The 17,730-nt window shown below is 35.6% G+C and overlaps 1 protein-coding gene across 1 annotated transcript in view; it reads left to right on the forward strand.

Moving 5' to 3' along the window:
* Window positions 1–1,757: 1,757 nt before the first annotated feature.
* The window catches only part of LOC150094426 (S-methyl-5'-thioadenosine phosphorylase-like), a 97,382-nt gene continuing 81,409 nt past the window's right edge, over window positions 1,758–17,730 (forward strand). The window contains exons 1-2 of the mRNA XM_090412315.1: window positions 1,758–1,855; window positions 8,970–9,056. Of these exons, the coding sequence (XP_090268441.1) occupies window positions 1,832–1,855; window positions 8,970–9,056 (111 nt within the window). The 5' untranslated portion in view covers window positions 1,758–1,831. The remainder of the gene's footprint in view (window positions 1,856–8,969; window positions 9,057–17,730) is intronic.

The following is a 17,730-nucleotide window of genomic DNA, read 5'->3' on the forward strand; positions in this document are numbered from 1 at the left end:
TCTCTACATCAACGAATCTCCAGCGATTCGTTGATATGGACATGAAAGAAAAGTCGCTGGGAGGCAGGGTCCTAATTACACTTTTTCCGAGGCTTTTGGAACCCTTAAATTGGCCTTATTTTTTCGTAGGTCCCCAGCTAGAGCCTCGTGCGTTTGTGCATAAGTACGGCACTGGCTGGAGGCCATAAACAGTATTCCAGTTGAACAGTTCCAGAAGCGGAGAAAACGTTAGGATAAGTGCATTGACTGACATGGAGAGTAGGAGGTAGTTAATATTAATATTATTATTTTTAAATAATTCCAGTTATTTTTGGGTGCCCCTCGTATATATTTTTGAACGCAAGAAACTTGGGTACGGCTAAACTCCTCCTCCTCCTTCTTCGTGCATTAAATATTAGATGTAGTATCTGTTGCGACCAAGACTTTATCTTCTTTAATAGTATATTTTAATCTTTTTTGGTCTTCCTATTCTTTAGTTTCCAACTATAGACTTCTTTTGTTATTTTATCTCCACTCCTTTCCACGTGTTCGATCCATTTTAGTCTTCTAGTTGCTACCCAATTGTTTATTGCTAGTATTTTACACTGTGTTCTTATATCTGTATTTTTTATTTTATCTAATCTAGTTTTCATCACAAAAGAAATGAAGAAATTATGAAAGAATTAAACCAAGAACCAGTAATAGAAAAATTAAAAAATATAAACATAAATGGATGGAACACGTTCAAAGAATGAAAACAGAAAGATTACCAAAACAAGCCTTAAAGTACAAGCCATTAGGGAAAAAAAAAAACAAAAAAACAGGACGTCTTCTTAAACGATTCAACGATGACTTCCAAGGCCGGAACAGGCATCCTTGATACTCATGATGATGATGATGATCTAATCTAGTTTTATTTACTATTTTTCTTAATATATTCATTTCGCTTGTGTTTAACATTTGTCTTGTTTTCCTAGTATCTCGTCTAAACTCCAAGATGCATAAACCGTGAATTTTGATTCTCCCTGCAGCATTTTTATTGGATCCTCTTAAAATGATGATCATCTACCAATTGTGAGGCTTAACAAATAAAAATCAGCAAACGTTGTCAAATAATAAAAATACGGAATATTATAACACATCCTTATTTTATAGCCCAATGTATAGAAACTTGAGAAAGTTTCGAAAATAGACCAGAGAGCTTATGAGAATGGAACTCTCGGCATTGGGATTACCTTGATTTGCACTATTTAAAAGACACAAGCACTGCCCAGGAGCCCGTATATTCTGTTGATTTATATTCGGCGAAATGAAGTCTGTTAGATTCATCTTCACTAATTACAATTACACACTGAGAGCTTACTTAAGAAATATACAACTCTCTAACTTCGGCTTGCTATGGTATTGAACAGAAGGCTTTGCTATCGTAAAGTTTCTGCCTGGTCTTTGATGAAAACCAGCAATTAGAAACAGCAATCCGGCCAGTGAAACCTAGAAGCACTGAAATGTGGATATACGGACTTCTGGGCAGAGCTCATGTCTTTTTAGAGCAAGCCAATGCCAGTGGTTGTATTCTCATAAGCCCACTGGTCTGTTTTCGAAACTTTCAAAGTTTCTATGCATTCGGCAATGAAATGAGAATGAATTCATAATATCCCCTATTGTTACCAATTTATAGTCACCGAAAGCCTTTTATGCTCTTATTCAATAATGAAGTTGAGATAATTTTGTTAGGTGGCAGATGGTCAAATTCAGTCAATGCTTAACGCATGCGTTAAGCCTTTTATTTTGAAATGTGGTTTTGAGGTGTCGTGAATTATCAGTGTAATTGTAGCTTAGTGTTATTAAAATAATGTCAGGGAATGAAGATGTAAAGGTAACACATGCAAGATTCTTGTTATAATATGCTTCTGTAATTACCATTAAGCTCTGCATAATTTTTTTAGCTCTACGGTACGATTGCCGATTATTATTTGCATTATTTCAAGTCAGATCAAGAGAAATCGGAGTTATTACTGCCAATAGTTAATTATTCACATAATTAGTGTTTTGGAATTTTGTTATTGTAAATAAATAAAGTACGAACTGGTATCTTAATTTCGGAAGTGTTAGTACTATTTCGTAATACTGTTTTAAAAAAAAGAACAACTTATTTAGGACCAGCAAGTCGATTAAAATTTATTTACCTAATTTTATTAATGCTTTTTTTTTTAACCTCCAGTTTGTAGATTTTTTTTAAAAAAGTAACGTGGTTGCATTTCAAAGATAAATGAAAACGCTTCTACAATCAAAGGAGAGAGAGAGAGAGAGAAAGAAAGAAAGAGGTCACTGATGCTTGCTGCTACTTTTGGTGGTTATTATTATTAGTATCTTATCCTAGGGAATCCCAAAAACACCATGGAAGATTTATTCAGGTTTTTCTCTATGATATCTACCCTGAAATTTGTTGTGTTAGTTATCGTATCCCACGACAAGAAAGGTAGTTATTTCCATCCATTTTCATGCTCTGAAAAAGCATGCTTAATTGAACATATAAAAGACCAAAACATATAACTTGCGAGGTGTTTAAAATGCCCAATAAATGTAAAATGAGCGGGGGGGGGGGGAAAGAGCCGCAATGTGACTAATAAATGAGTCATAAATGTTATTTAAGAATAAAGGGGTGCTAATGTAGATTTAATCAATTGCATCTTCACTTTGCTTATCTTGTGACTCTAACTGTTGTGGGCATTTTATTTTGATCCATGTCAAAATGATTTCGCCACACTAGTTGATAGACCATTTCATTTGTATGCTTTACCAAGTTAAAAGAATTTTTTCATAGTTTTTCTGATGTGTGTTTTGGCTCTGGCTACAATGTGCCATGCTTCTGTTTGCATAAGAATGGAATCCAGTAATATGAAGTCACTCCTGTAGTTATAAACCTTTTAGGATTGGTAATCTTTTTATGAATAGAATATTCATAAACTAGCCACTTTCCAAGTGAGTACTGCATGATTACTGTCACCAACTGGAGGCAGAATAGTTGCGTCTTTAACTGTGAAACCTCTTCTGATACTAATCAGATATAACACTCTTTGACCATGAGTTCCTTATGTCACATGCTGCTTGAGGAAGTTAACTCGCAACAGCTCAATGAATTTGTCTTCATTCTTCTCATGAATTTCATAGCTACTAAACCATTGTTCAGATAATTAAAGTCCCCATTATGATTACTCTTTTTGCACTCATCATATTTATTTGGTGGCGATGCATTTCTTTGTCACTAGCAGCTGATCTGCCAGGTCTTTAGCAACACCTCACCATGTATTTAATTTTGTTAAACAACAACTCACACCAGATGGCTTCATACTCACTGCCACATAAAAACTATTACTAGTATTGCAGTCATAGCTCTCAACTCTAACTGGATTTAAGTCGTCTGATATTATTAGCAGCATGCCCCCTGCCCATCTCAACTATCCTGTCTATCCTTCCTAAAAATACTGTGGATAACTAAATATGGGATAATTTAAATTATCAAAACAGTAACATATAACAAAATTCTAAGTTGTTATATTTTTATAAGTAAAAAAATTACAGTAATATCCATACACATATCTGAAAATGATGAGAAGTTATTGTCAGAGTTTGTTTTGCTTGCCTAGTGAGTAGAATCAAAAAGGTTTTTTTTTTGAATATTTTTAAAGTGATTTTTAAGATAGATTAAAATGCCATTTGTAATCTGAAAAGCTAGAAATTTTCCAAGAAAATATTTCAACTTCCTTCAATCTTTCTAAGACATAGCATCATTTTAAATATTTTTCACCCTATATTTCTTCTCCCCTTCAAGTGCAACCTGTGTGTGTGCACATGCACACACACATAAAGCAACCTTCTTTATTATTGTATGCATTTTATTTTCCCATATTTTGACACAGAGCAGTGGCTGCTAGGACTTTTCTTGTAAGTACATTGTGAGCATGCATCTGTTTACCAACCTTTCTGTTTTTTTTTACTTGTAAGGGAGACTATATCTTTGTTAAATATTTCGTTTCTGACTTATATCAGTTTAATGATATTTTTTAAAAACAATTTTTTTTCAGAAAATGTGATATGATATTCCAGTTTATTTTATTTATTAAATTTATATATAAATTATTGACCCTAAACATGAGAATGCAAAACCTATATCACATTAGTGCTGTGTGCAACTAGTGTCAAAGATTAGTTTTCTGTTGATAAATTATTTCAATTGTTTATTTCAATTAGTACTAAGATTTGCACTAACAAATCTTAATACTAACTGCTTTAGCCAATGTTTTCAATGTTTTTTAAGTTGCTTTGATGTTTTGATCACACTGCTCTGTCACATAAAAACTCTTCTTTATAAAGCTATATTTCATTTTTTTATTATTTAATGTCAGTTCCACCATAGTACGTTGAAAAAAACATAAGGTGTATTTTGTAACTTATCATCATCATCATCAAATTCCTGCCATGTACCCTCAAGGGGTGTACAGGATATGATAGTACTACATGAAAAAAAAAAAAAAAAAAAAAATACATCATTATTAATTTCCTATCTACAATTTTCCTCCAAATCAGCCTGTTACTTGTCATCATCACTCCAACATTATCAGATCTTATATTTCTATCGTCTAAGGCACTTTGTACCGTATCAATCCACCTATATCTTGGTCTTCCTCTGGGTCGTTTTGCTGCCAACCTGGCAGAGAACACTTGTTTTGCTAATCTTTCCTCGCCCATTCTGTTTAAGTGACCATACCACCTGAGATTAGCTCTGCTAATGCATTCCTGGATGCTGACAATGCCAAGTTCTTTCCTAATATCCTCGTTTTTAATATGATACTGCCATTGATGCCATCTGTTCACGCCTATAATCTTTCTCAGGACTCTCATATCTGTGGTCTCTAGTCTTTGGTCAAGTGTTTTACTTCTGACCCAGCTCTCAGATCCATAAGTTAAAACTGGTTTGAACACTGTCTTGTATACAGCTAATTTAGTGTTCAGACTAATTTCTGTCTTATTCCATATGAATTTATTCAATTGACTTCCCACCATACCAGCTTTGCTGATTCTGTTGTCTATTTCTATATTTAATTTACTATCTTCACTAAAAATCGTGCCTAAATAGCTGAAATGTTTTACTTGTTCCACAGGTTCTCCATTCACAACACAGTTGACATTTTCAATGATTCTGCCTATTTTCATTGTCTTTGTCTTTTTATTGCTGACCTTCATACCATATCTATTACAACAGCTGTTCAATTTAGTCAGAGAATCTTGCAGACTTGTAGCGGATTTATTTAGAAGTATAACATCATCTGCATAAAGCAAAGAGCTGACATTAACATCTCCAATTTTGATATCATGTTTAATACCACTTTCCTTCATAATGTGATCCATATAGATAATGAATAACAGAGGGGATAATGTACATCCTTCTCTCACACCAGATTTAACATTAAACCATCTTCCTGTACTTCCTTCAATTCTAACTGCTGACTTACAACTCAAATAAAGACTAAGTATTGCTTGATATAATGCCCCATTGACACCATATAACTGCAGCGTATTGAATAGCTTCTCTCTTGGCACCTTGTCATATGCCTTTTCCAGATCGACAAAACTTAAATACAGATCTTTGTTATATTCCCATGCTTTCTCGACTATTTGTCGTAAAGTGAAGATCTGATCCTGACAGCCTCTATTTGGCCTGAATCCAGCTTGTTCTTCACCAAGCTTTTCTTCCACAATTCTTCTCAACCGTTTCTCAAGTATACTTGCATAGATCTTGCCAGGAACACTCAGTAGGGAAATACCTCTGTAATTCTCACATTCAGTTTTATTTCCCTTTTTATATATGGGTACTATGAGAGCTCTACTCCAATCATCGGGAATTCGTCCCTCTGTCCAGGCTTTCTGAACTATGCAGTGCAGCCACTGTAAGACTCTTATACCACCATACTTCAGCATTTCTGGTCGAATATCATCTACTCCTGCTGCCTTTCCACATTTCAAGCCTTTGATGGCTTTTTCTACTTCAAGTATGGATATGTATTCCTGACTGCATGCCTGGTCAATGTCTTTTACCGCTGTGCTGACATCACTGCTTGTTTCATTTAGCAGTTTTTCAAAGTAATCTCCATACTTCAAGGATATCTTTTTCTCCCGTTTTCATGTCACCTTTATCATCTCTAATTCCTTTTATAGCACTCTTTCCTCCATTCTTAAGCTTCTTCAATAACCTCCAGAATATTTTGCCACCTTCTTGATATTTATTTTCTATATTCTTGCCAAAGTCCTCCCATGACTTTTGTTTAGCTAGTTTTACACAGTGTTTAGCATTCTTGCATTTGTCTCTATATTCTCTAAGAGCACAAGCTGACTTATTTGACAGGAACTTTTGGTATGCTTTCTTCTTTTCCTTCACTGCCTCTTTAACTTCCTGTGTCCACCAGGGAGTTCTGATTTTTTTATCCTTACAGACAACTTCACCACATGCCTCTCTGGCTGAATCAATCAATGTTTTCTTCAGAGTTTGCCACTGAATCTCCAAGGTTTGATTCCTGTTCTCAAACTCTTTCATTTTTTCTTCAATAATCTTTGTGTATTTTAGTCTACAGTTCACATCTGAGAGCTGCTCAACTTTTATTCACTTTAAAACTTTCTTACACGTTATTCTTTTCAATATGAAATTCAATTTTATCCTGCTCAAGACTAAATAGTGATCACTTCCAATTTCAGATCCTCTGTACACTCTGGTGTTCTGCACCAGGGAGAAAACATCACTATCAACAATAACATAGTCAATGAGACTTTTCTTATTCCTTGCCTCTTCTCTCCATGTGAATTTGTGCACATTTTTATGTTTGAACATGGTGTTAGTAATAACGAGTCCATGTCCTGAGCAGAAATCCAACAGATATTTGCCATTATTATTAGCTTTGCACTTTTCTCCAAATTTTCCCAAAATATTTTTGTGTCTCACAATCATTTCCTACTCTGCTATTTAGATCCCCAACAAGGACCAACTTTTCATTTTTCATTGTGTCAGTTGCTTTTTCTAAAGCCTCAAAAAATTCCTCCACTTCTTCCTTAGTAGAACCTTCTGTGGGACCATAGGCACAAATAAGTCTCATTGTCCAGTTCCCCATTCTCATATTTGCCCACATTACTCTACTTGAGACTGACTGCCATTCAAGAAGATTAGCCTCGTATTTTGTGTTGAATACTATGGCTACTCCTTCTTTTCCTTGATTGTCATTGCCTGAATATAACATTTTGTATTTATTGCTCAGAAAGATCTCACCAGTTTTGGTCTTTTTTGTTTCAGTCACCCCTATTATGTCGATCTGGTACTTATCTAATTCCTCAGCTAGCTCCATTTCTTTGCCATTCAGGCATCTTACGTTGATAGTACCGATCTTCAACTCTGGTGATGTTTAGTTGGGGTTTATTTTCAGATTTGTTCCACTAGCTGACTTTTCGCTGTTCGCCCTTGTTCTCTGGCAAAAACAGCGGGGGCCTTGTTTAACCGGGCGACGTCCCAGCCGGCATGAAATTTTGTCATGTTGTACCATCATTCTATATTTTGGTTTAACCAATAAGAATACAATTTGGTCGGCTAAATCCCAAATTGCCAGCCCATCCTCGTCCGTTCAGTATCCAAGTAGATACCCAACAGGGTGCACCACGAGAAGGTGAGGATTGGACATTAGGTCAGAAGCCCTGGTCGGTTCTCCGCATTCCTTTAAAGGCTATGTGGAGGTCTCCTCTAAGTTATACAGCTTTGACCCTTAAGCACCCCTTTAGTAACTTAAGTTGGCTAAATTTCTTTTTATTTGTCAGAATTATTCCTATCTGATTATTATTTTCTGACCTCCATGGAGACAAAGCACTCGTTCTGTTAGGTCTATACACTCTCATTCCAGAAGATCATTGAACAATCCCTTGAACCCATTCACAGTTTCTTCACTTGCCACACTTTCAGGCAGTGCATTCCAGTCACTCTGTGCTAAGAATCTGCTTCTTACTCCCCTGCTCACACCCTCCTTATACAGTTTCCAAGAAAATGATTGGGAAAATTTGATCAGTTAACTAGGTTTTTATATTACCCATTTGATTTTCATTACCATCATATAATATAGTATACTATTCTTAAAGGGAAATATAGTTTCAAATTTAATACTGACTTGTTTGTTCCTCACCCCAAGTTTTGTTTTTAAACATAAAGCAAGGAAGATAAATGCCATTCTGTTAGATATTTGTTGCCTGTTTTGTATGTATGTTTGCTATTATTGCAGTATAATTTTAATTCATTTACTTTTCGTATGCTTATATATGTTAATAATTTTAACAGCAAATGTTACAAAAGAAAATTATGTCTAATTTGGGTTCGGGCAGTACATCTACATTTGTGATTTTATCCAATTATAAGGTCTATAAATCTTGAAGCCATATTGCATGCACAAGTCATCACCTTCTTTTGGGCTTTGATTCTCAAATCCATATGGAAGAGGCTTAATTTTTACTTTTTTAATGTGATGCAATAATGGTGTAAAGATGTGCTAGGCTTCTGTTAGCTCATCACTACAAACAAAATGCATTTGGCTTCCACATAATGCATCTGATATTAAGCTTTCATATGCATCAGGAAGAAGCACATTCTTATATCTACTTCCACATGTAAGATCCAGTTCCGATTCTTCTATTTCAAAAGATAACCCAGGATATTTAGGCATCAATTTTACATATACAGCTCGACCAGGCTGGACTCGAATTACTAGGTCATTGTTCTTGCAGTGGCCATGGAATATATCCCCAGGAACATCCTTAAATTGAATTCTCACTTCAGCAATTTTGGAATACACAATTTAATGTTCCTTTATCATGTTGTTAGTCTTCTTGCCTATTGCCCTGTATTTTCTTTCTTTTTTTTTTTTTACTTTATTTTAATTTTTATAGGGAACTTTCTAATTTTTCAGATTGCAATCATTGGTGGATCAGGTTTAGATGATCCAGATTTACTGGAAGACAGAATTGAAAAATCAGTAGACACTCCATTTGGCAAGGTTTGTTGATTTTTACAAATTCTATTTTTATATATATTTACTTTTTTTTCTTTTTCATTTTTGACATAGGTTTCTAGATTAATTTTAATTTTCAAGTATAATTTATAATTAAATAATTCTATGTTTTTTGACATATAATTAAGAATGATGTTGATTTTTCTGTTTTCCAAACAATTTCCTAGACTCTGTCAGTAGTGATAAGGGCTTAGGAAATTGACCAATAATTAAATGTTGTTGTAGTATCCAGATTATCTTTTTGAATAAGAAAAGTTATATATGTTAAAGATACCAAGCTATTTTAAACCTGGTTTTAATCCATTTCCCAAGTAAGCAAACAGACAAAGTAAGTCAAGTTTGCACCTGCACGTAGTGCAAGTCTGGGTGACCCGCAAAGTAGTGCAAGTCTTAGGCAACTCGTGGTAAAGTTGGAATAAGCTCTGATCACTATTTTTAATATTTACCCTTAATGCAAAGCACATCTCCTTGAGGAAATGTATGATGATAGGCATTAAATGCAAGGGGCCACTACCCAGACCGGTTTTGACCTTTATTGAGGTCTCATCAGGAAGCCAGGCTTAGAAATACCAAGGTTAAGTAATACAGAGCTTATAAGTATTTTACCAAAATAAGTACCATAAGGTGCTTTGACCTTATTAAATAAAAATCTCAGGATGAGAGAGAGAGAGATGTAGAAAGTTTTTTACCTTGGGTATAATATATGTTAAAGATACCAAGCTATTTTAAACCTGTTTTTAATCCATTTCCCAAGTAAGCAAACAGACAGTAAGTCAAGTTTGCACCTGCAAGTAGTGCAAGATTTAGGCAACTCGTGGTAAAGGAATAAAATAGCTTTAAAATATTAAATTTTAAAATAGCTTGGTATCTTTTGACATATATTATACCCAAGGTAAAAAACTTTCTACATCTATCGCTCATCCTGAGATTTTTATTTAATAAGGTCAAAGCACCTTATGGTAACTTGTTTTGGTAAAATACTTATAAGCTCTGTATTACTTAACCTTGATATTTCTAAGCCTGGCTCCCACTAATGAGACCTCAATAAAGGTTGAAACCGATCTGGGTAGTGGCCCCTTGCCTTTAATGCATATCATCATATATCTCCTCAAGGAGATGTGCTTTGCATCTGATTGGGTACTGGTGGAAACTGAACTGCTCACTCAGTCCAAAAGCTAGATAGGGTTTAAAGGCCTTGCCTACTCCCTATAAAGGAATAAAAGGCATTAGCTTTTTTATTGTATTTAAAACTTGATGGCATTTTAGAAACAGATTTATATAAATTTAATTTTTTAGTTAATTCTGAATCTTATTTAGTTACTAAATAAGATTCTCAGAATTAGCATTACTCGTATATGCTTTTTTCATTACTCATATATGACAGCTCTTTTCTTAATATTGAGTGAAACAGTTTGCTAGTTGTTGCTTGATTTCTTAATTAAACTGAAATTAGAAAGTTAAATTTAATGTTTGACATAGCAACATGTGCATTACACACTGTAATGTACAAGAACAAACTAGCCTGTGACATTCATTTACCTTTCTAGTATCACAAGGTGCACTAGAAGGGTCCTGCTTAACTCTCAAGAAAATGTTCCTTTGTGAGGTTAAGCTTCAGTTCAACAATTTGTTATAGAAATAAGGACAAAAAAAAATTTGAAGAGAATTTCAAATCATTTGCAAAATTTATTATCAGAAATGCCAACATACTTCAAAATTTCTTACTCAACAACTATATTATCAAAATTCCAGGCAGCTAGAAAAAAATTTTCTTGACCAGATTTGCTGCACAAAAACATTTGAACTTTGCATAAACAATGAATAATGTTAGTAGCGCCTGATTTTTGAAAGCACATACATTTATACATAAGAAAAATTTGTAAAAAATTATTTTTTCTTCTATCTTTTTAAACAAGGTGATCCCAAAGTCTTGTTATGGTACATTTTTGTTGTAAGTAGTAAGTGTACAGGATGTCTCAAAATATGCTGGGCAGTGAATTTGATTGAAATTTTTTTGGAACTTAGTATTTTAGGATGTATAATAGTTCATTTCTCTCAATTCTTTTAATTGCAACAATTTGAAATAATCTCCAAAGCTTCTCTTATTAACACCTATGTAGTAGAAACTCAGAATACACCCTGTATGTTTATGGTATGGCCAATTATACATACAGCTTCAAACTCTGCTGAATTTAAAATTCTACACTGCATATTCTCTTACTGCAGTTGATAATATGTTATACTTGACAAGAATTTCTTGTTTTAATCCTTTACCCAAGTATAAGCAAACAAAGTTTGCTTGTGAAGTATGTTCATGAGTAGTATATAAGGTGACCCATAAGTCATGAAAGGATTTAGAATATGAATAACTTTTTTAGGTTTTCTTAGGATCATTTGGGAAATTAATCATGGGAAAGGTCATAATCCAACAATGAACCAAAATTGTGCAATTTTATTTTGAAAATCAGCATATGATTATTCTAAGGCAAAGAGCATATTGCTGTCCTTTTGATATCAGAAATGCTCCCTCAGAAACATTGATTTGTCACTTGATTGAAGGGTTTCAGCAAGAGGGTTCCATAACTGACTTGCTATGATCTGGGAGACTCTTTTCAGCTAGGAAAGGAAAACATTCAACATGTACAGGTATTGAAGAAGACCTAGAAACGTCAACCTGAAGACGTTCTGGCCAGCTGTGTGTGTGTGTGTCTCGGACATTACTGCAGGCATTTTAAATTATTCACACCTCTTGTAATGTGTAAATTTTGCAGTCTGCTTTCAACAATTGGCGACTTTTTCCACCATCTGATTGTGTCCAATGAGGCTCATTTTTACCTCAGTGGTTTCATGAATAAGCAGTACTGCAAGATTTGGAATTCGGAGAACCCAAGGGTTGTTCACTAGCGTGAATTGTACCCTCTTCCTCCCCTCAAGTGCACAGTCTGGTGCTGTATAATGTCACAGGAATCACTGGGCCTTACTTCTTTCAAGATGATTATGATAGTAATGTAGTGACTGTCACTGGGGAGTAGTATTGGGCTATGATTGAAAAGTTTGTACACCCTACAGTAGAGGACAGACACGAGTGATTTCATATATGATTTCCACCGTGGTAATCTGGAGCCACAGTGGTATTCCTAAGGCCATAACATTCTCCAAATTTGACGGATCCCAACTGCTTCCTGAGGGTTACCTTAAGGATAAGGTGTATGTGAACAACCCCCAGACAATCCAAACAGCTGAAGGAGAACATTCGTGCAGAAATTAGGGCACTGCAGCCAGAAACATTAACAGCTGTCATGGAACATGCCCAAAATGGTAGGCATTTACATGATGTGGTTTTTCATAACTAATAATAATAAAAAAGCTCCAGGTTCTGTATTTCGTTATGATAAAAAAAATAATAAATTAAGTTATTAAATGTTTAAAACTTTTCATTACTTATGAGCCACCCTGTACTTTTATACAGAGTTCTGTTGACTTCACATCATTTGCCCCAGTAGTAAAATGGTGTATCATTTACTACTTGTATATAGATGATATGTGAATTCTGCATTGCTTTCATCAAGGTATCCTTCAGGGTCTGGCTCCCATCAATGAGACCTCAAAAAGGGTAGAAACCAGTCTGGGCAATGGCCTTTCTAATAATGTTTTTTTGCATTATAGGATACAGTGGCAAAAGATTTTGGTCAACAGCCTCTATATATGAGGTAGGCTAGTCATGAAGATACAAACCAGCAAACTTGGTTTCTTTTGCTTGGGTAGAGGATTAAAACAGGAATATAATTTCTTGAGTATATACTTGGTAACCCAGTGGTAAAACTCTGTATTTGATAATGTTTGCTAGCCATATATATGAGGTGCATCCAGAAACCAAATTCAGATTTGTAAAAGAATGAAAAAACATTTTCAGTATTACTTTTTTTGTACACAGCTACATGTGTGGAATATGACCTCATACAACAAGACATTTTTCATGTCAGGGTATGAGTTTTGTATCGCTCTTCAAAGTAGTGTTTTTACCCAATCTTTCATGGCCAAATTTATGCCATCATTGTTTTTGAATTGTTGAGGACTGCTGAAGATCTCTACAAATGGAGGAGGAAAAAATCGAAGTCGCTGGGTTAAGATTGGACTATTTAGGATGGGTTATCTAACAATTCAAATGGTGAAGTTAATTGTTTGATCACTAGCAGCAGTTGTGGAATCATGTATTGTTGTGAATTAAAGCAACTCCAGAGCTGAGGAGGTCACATCTTTCCTTTCAAATAGACTGCTGCAGTGTTTTTAAAGTTTTGCAGTAAACAAATGTGTTCATTGTTGCTCCTGGGAACACAGTCATTGAGCAAACACTGCACCTGTCCCAAAACACAGTGCACATCATCTACCTGGAGGAAAGCATCTATTTGAATTTGTTTGCCTTTGGTGATCCACTCTGTCATTAAATTGGTTGTTGCTTACTCTCTGGTTTCACATTAGAAATCTAGGTTCTTTGTCCTGTCAAAATGTGGTTCGAGAATTTGTCATCTTTATGATGATACCATTCCAAAAAAAGTTCCATGCTTGCTGCTACCATTCAAGTTGTTTTTTGTGATTATCTTTATGCAGTTTATAAGAGTATATTGCGAACTGATAATTATGAAAAGAAATGGTCATTCATGTGTATACAGTATTCATCAGATTATACTGGCTACTGATGAATATCATATACATTTGACCATTTGGGAAGGTGGGATGGATTCTGAGATAAGTAACAAAAGTATTATCAGCCATGATGACAGTTTAAAGTAATGAAACCTAGAAATTTTGTATTACTTCAAACTGATGGATAAAGAGAAGAGGTATCAGTCTGAGTGAGATGTATAAATTAATGATAACTTAACAGATAGTACAAAAATTTTTTCAAAAGGCAGAAGCAAGACAGTATAGAAATTATGTAAGGTCATGATGACAAAGTTGTGAGAGAAGTAGGGTTTTTTCCAAAGTGAGAGGTGGATTAAAATGCATGACAAAAGAGCATGTAATGAGCAAGGACTGGGAATGAATTTAAGTCATGTGATCTACAATAAAACTTCCTACAATAAATCTGCTGAAGTTTCGGAAAATGTGAATAATAATAGGGAAATATGCTGATAATAAATTTCTGCATGACCTGGAATCCTTTTAATGGAATGATTACAATTTTAATTTCACCACTGTTGAATTTAATTTGTAGTGCATCTGATGCTTGATCAAAGTTGTGCATTGAGCACAACTGTTCAATCAACTGAAAAGGTCAGTGACCTTTTCCAGTTGCAAATTCATTCTTCAAATAAGAGTTGAAAATGCTCAGCTTCACTGTTAGTATAGACCAGTTCTGTTTTTTTTTTATTATTATTATTAAAAAACAAAAATTTGTTGATAAAATCTGAGGCTTTAAACAAGAAATACTCTTTTAGCTTTAACCTCCCAGTTGTTTTGCCAACATCTAAGGCCAGATTTTTTTTCTACTTGACTGTTAATCAGCTATTAATTAACTCCATTTAATCACAGAAAATTATTCTTACATTTAGAGTAGTATCCATTAAAGTTCTTCCTCATTACTCTGAGAAGAAGAAAGAACATTTAGGTTGATTATTGATCCTCTTACTGATTTGATCTTCTCTACATGCTGATTTTAAGAATGGGACAAATTATTTTCGGAGGCCTAGTTTTTTTGGGACTCATCTTTGATAGAAAGCTAACTTTCTTTGCACGCATTTGGCATCTTTGGGATAAGTGCAAAAGGACATTGAATATCCTCCGCACTCTATCCTCTACCAAATGGAGTGATGATCAACATTCCTTGCTCTGCATTTTTCATGCACTTGTACGTTCAAAGCTGTGATTATGCATCCCAACATCACTTCTGCAAGAGAGAACATGCTCTAGTTTGGATTGGATCTGATCCATCATCAGAGTATCCAATTAGCTACTGGTTAGCTAAGAGACAAAATATTTGTCTCTTAATTATGAGCTAAAAATAAAGTCCCTTCCTGATCATCTTACATGGGCTAGTCTCTTTTCTCTCCATTGAGAGGTTCTGTATCACATGTCAGACCGCCATCTGTGCTTTTGCTATGCACTTTAAAGAGGTCATGAAAGCTATTGGCATGAGTGTTGACAACATTACCAGAACCAAGCATTCCTCCATTGCAGGTTTGCACCCCACCTGCAACCTCTCACCTTGTCAACTACAGAAGTCTTATAATACACCCTCATCTGTCTACCTTCAATTGTTCAATGCACAGAGAGCAGCCCACTCTGATTTTGTGCCCATCTATGCTGATGGTTCAAGATCAGAGATCTCTGTTGGCTGTGCTATTATGTTTCCTAACATTACAATCTCCAACCAGATCCCATGCAATTGCAATAACTATACGGCAGAATTGCATGCCATTCTGCTTGCGCATAACAAAGAAAACTCCTACCAAAAGTGTATAATTTATACAACCACTTTGAGTTATTTATGGGCTATCTCCTCTCCGGTGTATAATCCACATCCAGTGCTGGGTAAGGTGCTTCAACTCTTGTACAAAATAAAGACTGTTAATTTTAGTTGTGTTGGTTTCTCAGCAACATCGGAATTAAGGGAAATGGCATCACAGACTCAGCTGCTAGATCAGCTCAGACTTTGTCCTGATGCTATTTAACAGTCCTTTACACACAGGTTATAAAATCAAATTTAAATGCCCAGTGGCAATACTTCTGTCAGGAAGCAGTAATGAACAAATTGCATGAGATTAAAACTGAAATTAAACATTGGCAGTCTAGTCAATGTAGGAACAGAAGCAAGGAAGTTGTTCTTGCTAGGCTCCACACAGGTCAGTCATCTCATGCATTGTTATTGAGGGCTGTTGTTCACCCATCTTACCATTAGTCATATTCTGGTGGAGTGCAAGTACTTCACTTAAAAGAGAGATTTATCTACTTATAACTTTGTACATGCACTATCTACCAGTAATTGTCCAGACACCCTTCTTATTTGAAGTTATGGAACATTCCACCCTTTTTAATAACATAAAAACCAGAGTACAGATAGTAGGAAGCAGTATTTCATCATAGTAGTTGAATACAGGTGGTATGGGAACATAACATGAACTCAGTGACTTTAAGAGAGGTGTCATCGTGGGCTGTCACATTGGTGGCATGTTCATACGTGCCATTGCCGCTCAACTGGAGCATCCAAAATCAATGGTTGGTGATGTGATCAACAAATGGAGATGCTCTGGCATCACTAGTGCAGGAAAACACCCAGGATGGCTGCCAAAAATGACTGATAGGGACAGGAGGGTATTAAAACAGGTGACACGCAAAAACCGGCTACAATCAGCACAGACCATCCGTGATGAGTTCTAGAGTGCCCGTAACACCATGGTGAGTGAACACTAACATTGTACAAAAAGAACTCCATTTACTGGGTTTCCACAAGCCAAACATCACAATATTGAACAAGGCGGCTCATCTAGCTTGGTGCAAAATTGCATGTGAACTGGGCAATTGACCAGTGGAAAACTGTACTATGGAGTGGTGAATCAAGGTTCACCTGGTTCCAGTCTGGAGGCAGCCTGGTGAACACATGTTACCACAGTGTGTTGTATTCACAGTAAAGTTTGGTGGTTGAGGAATAATGGTGTGGGGTGCATTCAGCTGGTTTGGAATGGGCCCTCTAGTCGTTATCCTTGGTTCCATGAAGGCAGCTCAGTACCTTGATATTGTGGATAATCAGGTGTCACCTAAACTGTGGAGTTTTTATGGGACTATCAAGATGACAGTGCCCATGCCACAAAGCCACAGCTGTTAATGGAATGGTATGAAGAGATGAGTATTAAAAATGAATGCCCTGGCCTGTGCCGAGTCCTGACCTCAACCCCATCGAACACATGTGGGATGCATTGGAGCTGCGATTGAGGTCCAGAGCAGCGATCCTCAATCTGTCTCTGAACTTAGTGCTGCTTTGATGGAGGAATGGAGACAAATTCCACCTGATATCTGCCACACATTGGTGGCAAGCCTCCCTCAAAGTGTGCAGGAGGTGATCAAAGCCAAAGGTGGACATACCCAATATTAGGGTTTGCCTGCTGGTATCAATTGTAAATTGCTCAAGTGTCCAAACAATTATTGGTATAGATAGTGTATATTTTATATTATTCACTAAATTTATCTCTTTAAAACTATATACTTATCCATGAATACCCTGTATACTGCTGTGTGCTGGTGCAGAGCAACCTTTTCTGTCCTTCTGTCATAAACCCATAAGTTAATCAATCAATCTACATCTCTCTCTCTCTCTCTCTCTCTCTCTCTCACACACACACACACATTCAGTTTCTACTGTATCCTTTTTCTGTGAATAGTTCCATAGTCCGTGTTCATTAGCATCCATAATCCCACCTTCAGTTTCTCTGTCTTGCTTATTACAATGTTTGCATCTTACATGCTGACCTGTTTGACCGAGTGGTTAGAGCGGGTACTTTAACCACTCGTGAGACTACCACCCTGCTTATTGGAGGCCTGAAATGGCTTGAAAAAGTTCCATGTTTGGTCTCTAGAGCAGGGTTTCTGGGACTATGTAAAAATAAATAAATAAATAAATTACAAAAATACATATAAAAAATGACAAAAAAAAGGTTTAGCCTAC

This window comes from Typopeltis vanoorti, chromosome 22 (genome assembly GCF_054136105.1).
Source record: "Typopeltis vanoorti isolate ZY-2024b chromosome 22, IOZ_Tvanoo_1.0, whole genome shotgun sequence".
In the NCBI taxonomy this organism is placed as follows: domain Eukaryota; kingdom Metazoa; phylum Arthropoda; class Arachnida; order Uropygi; family Thelyphonidae; genus Typopeltis; species Typopeltis vanoorti.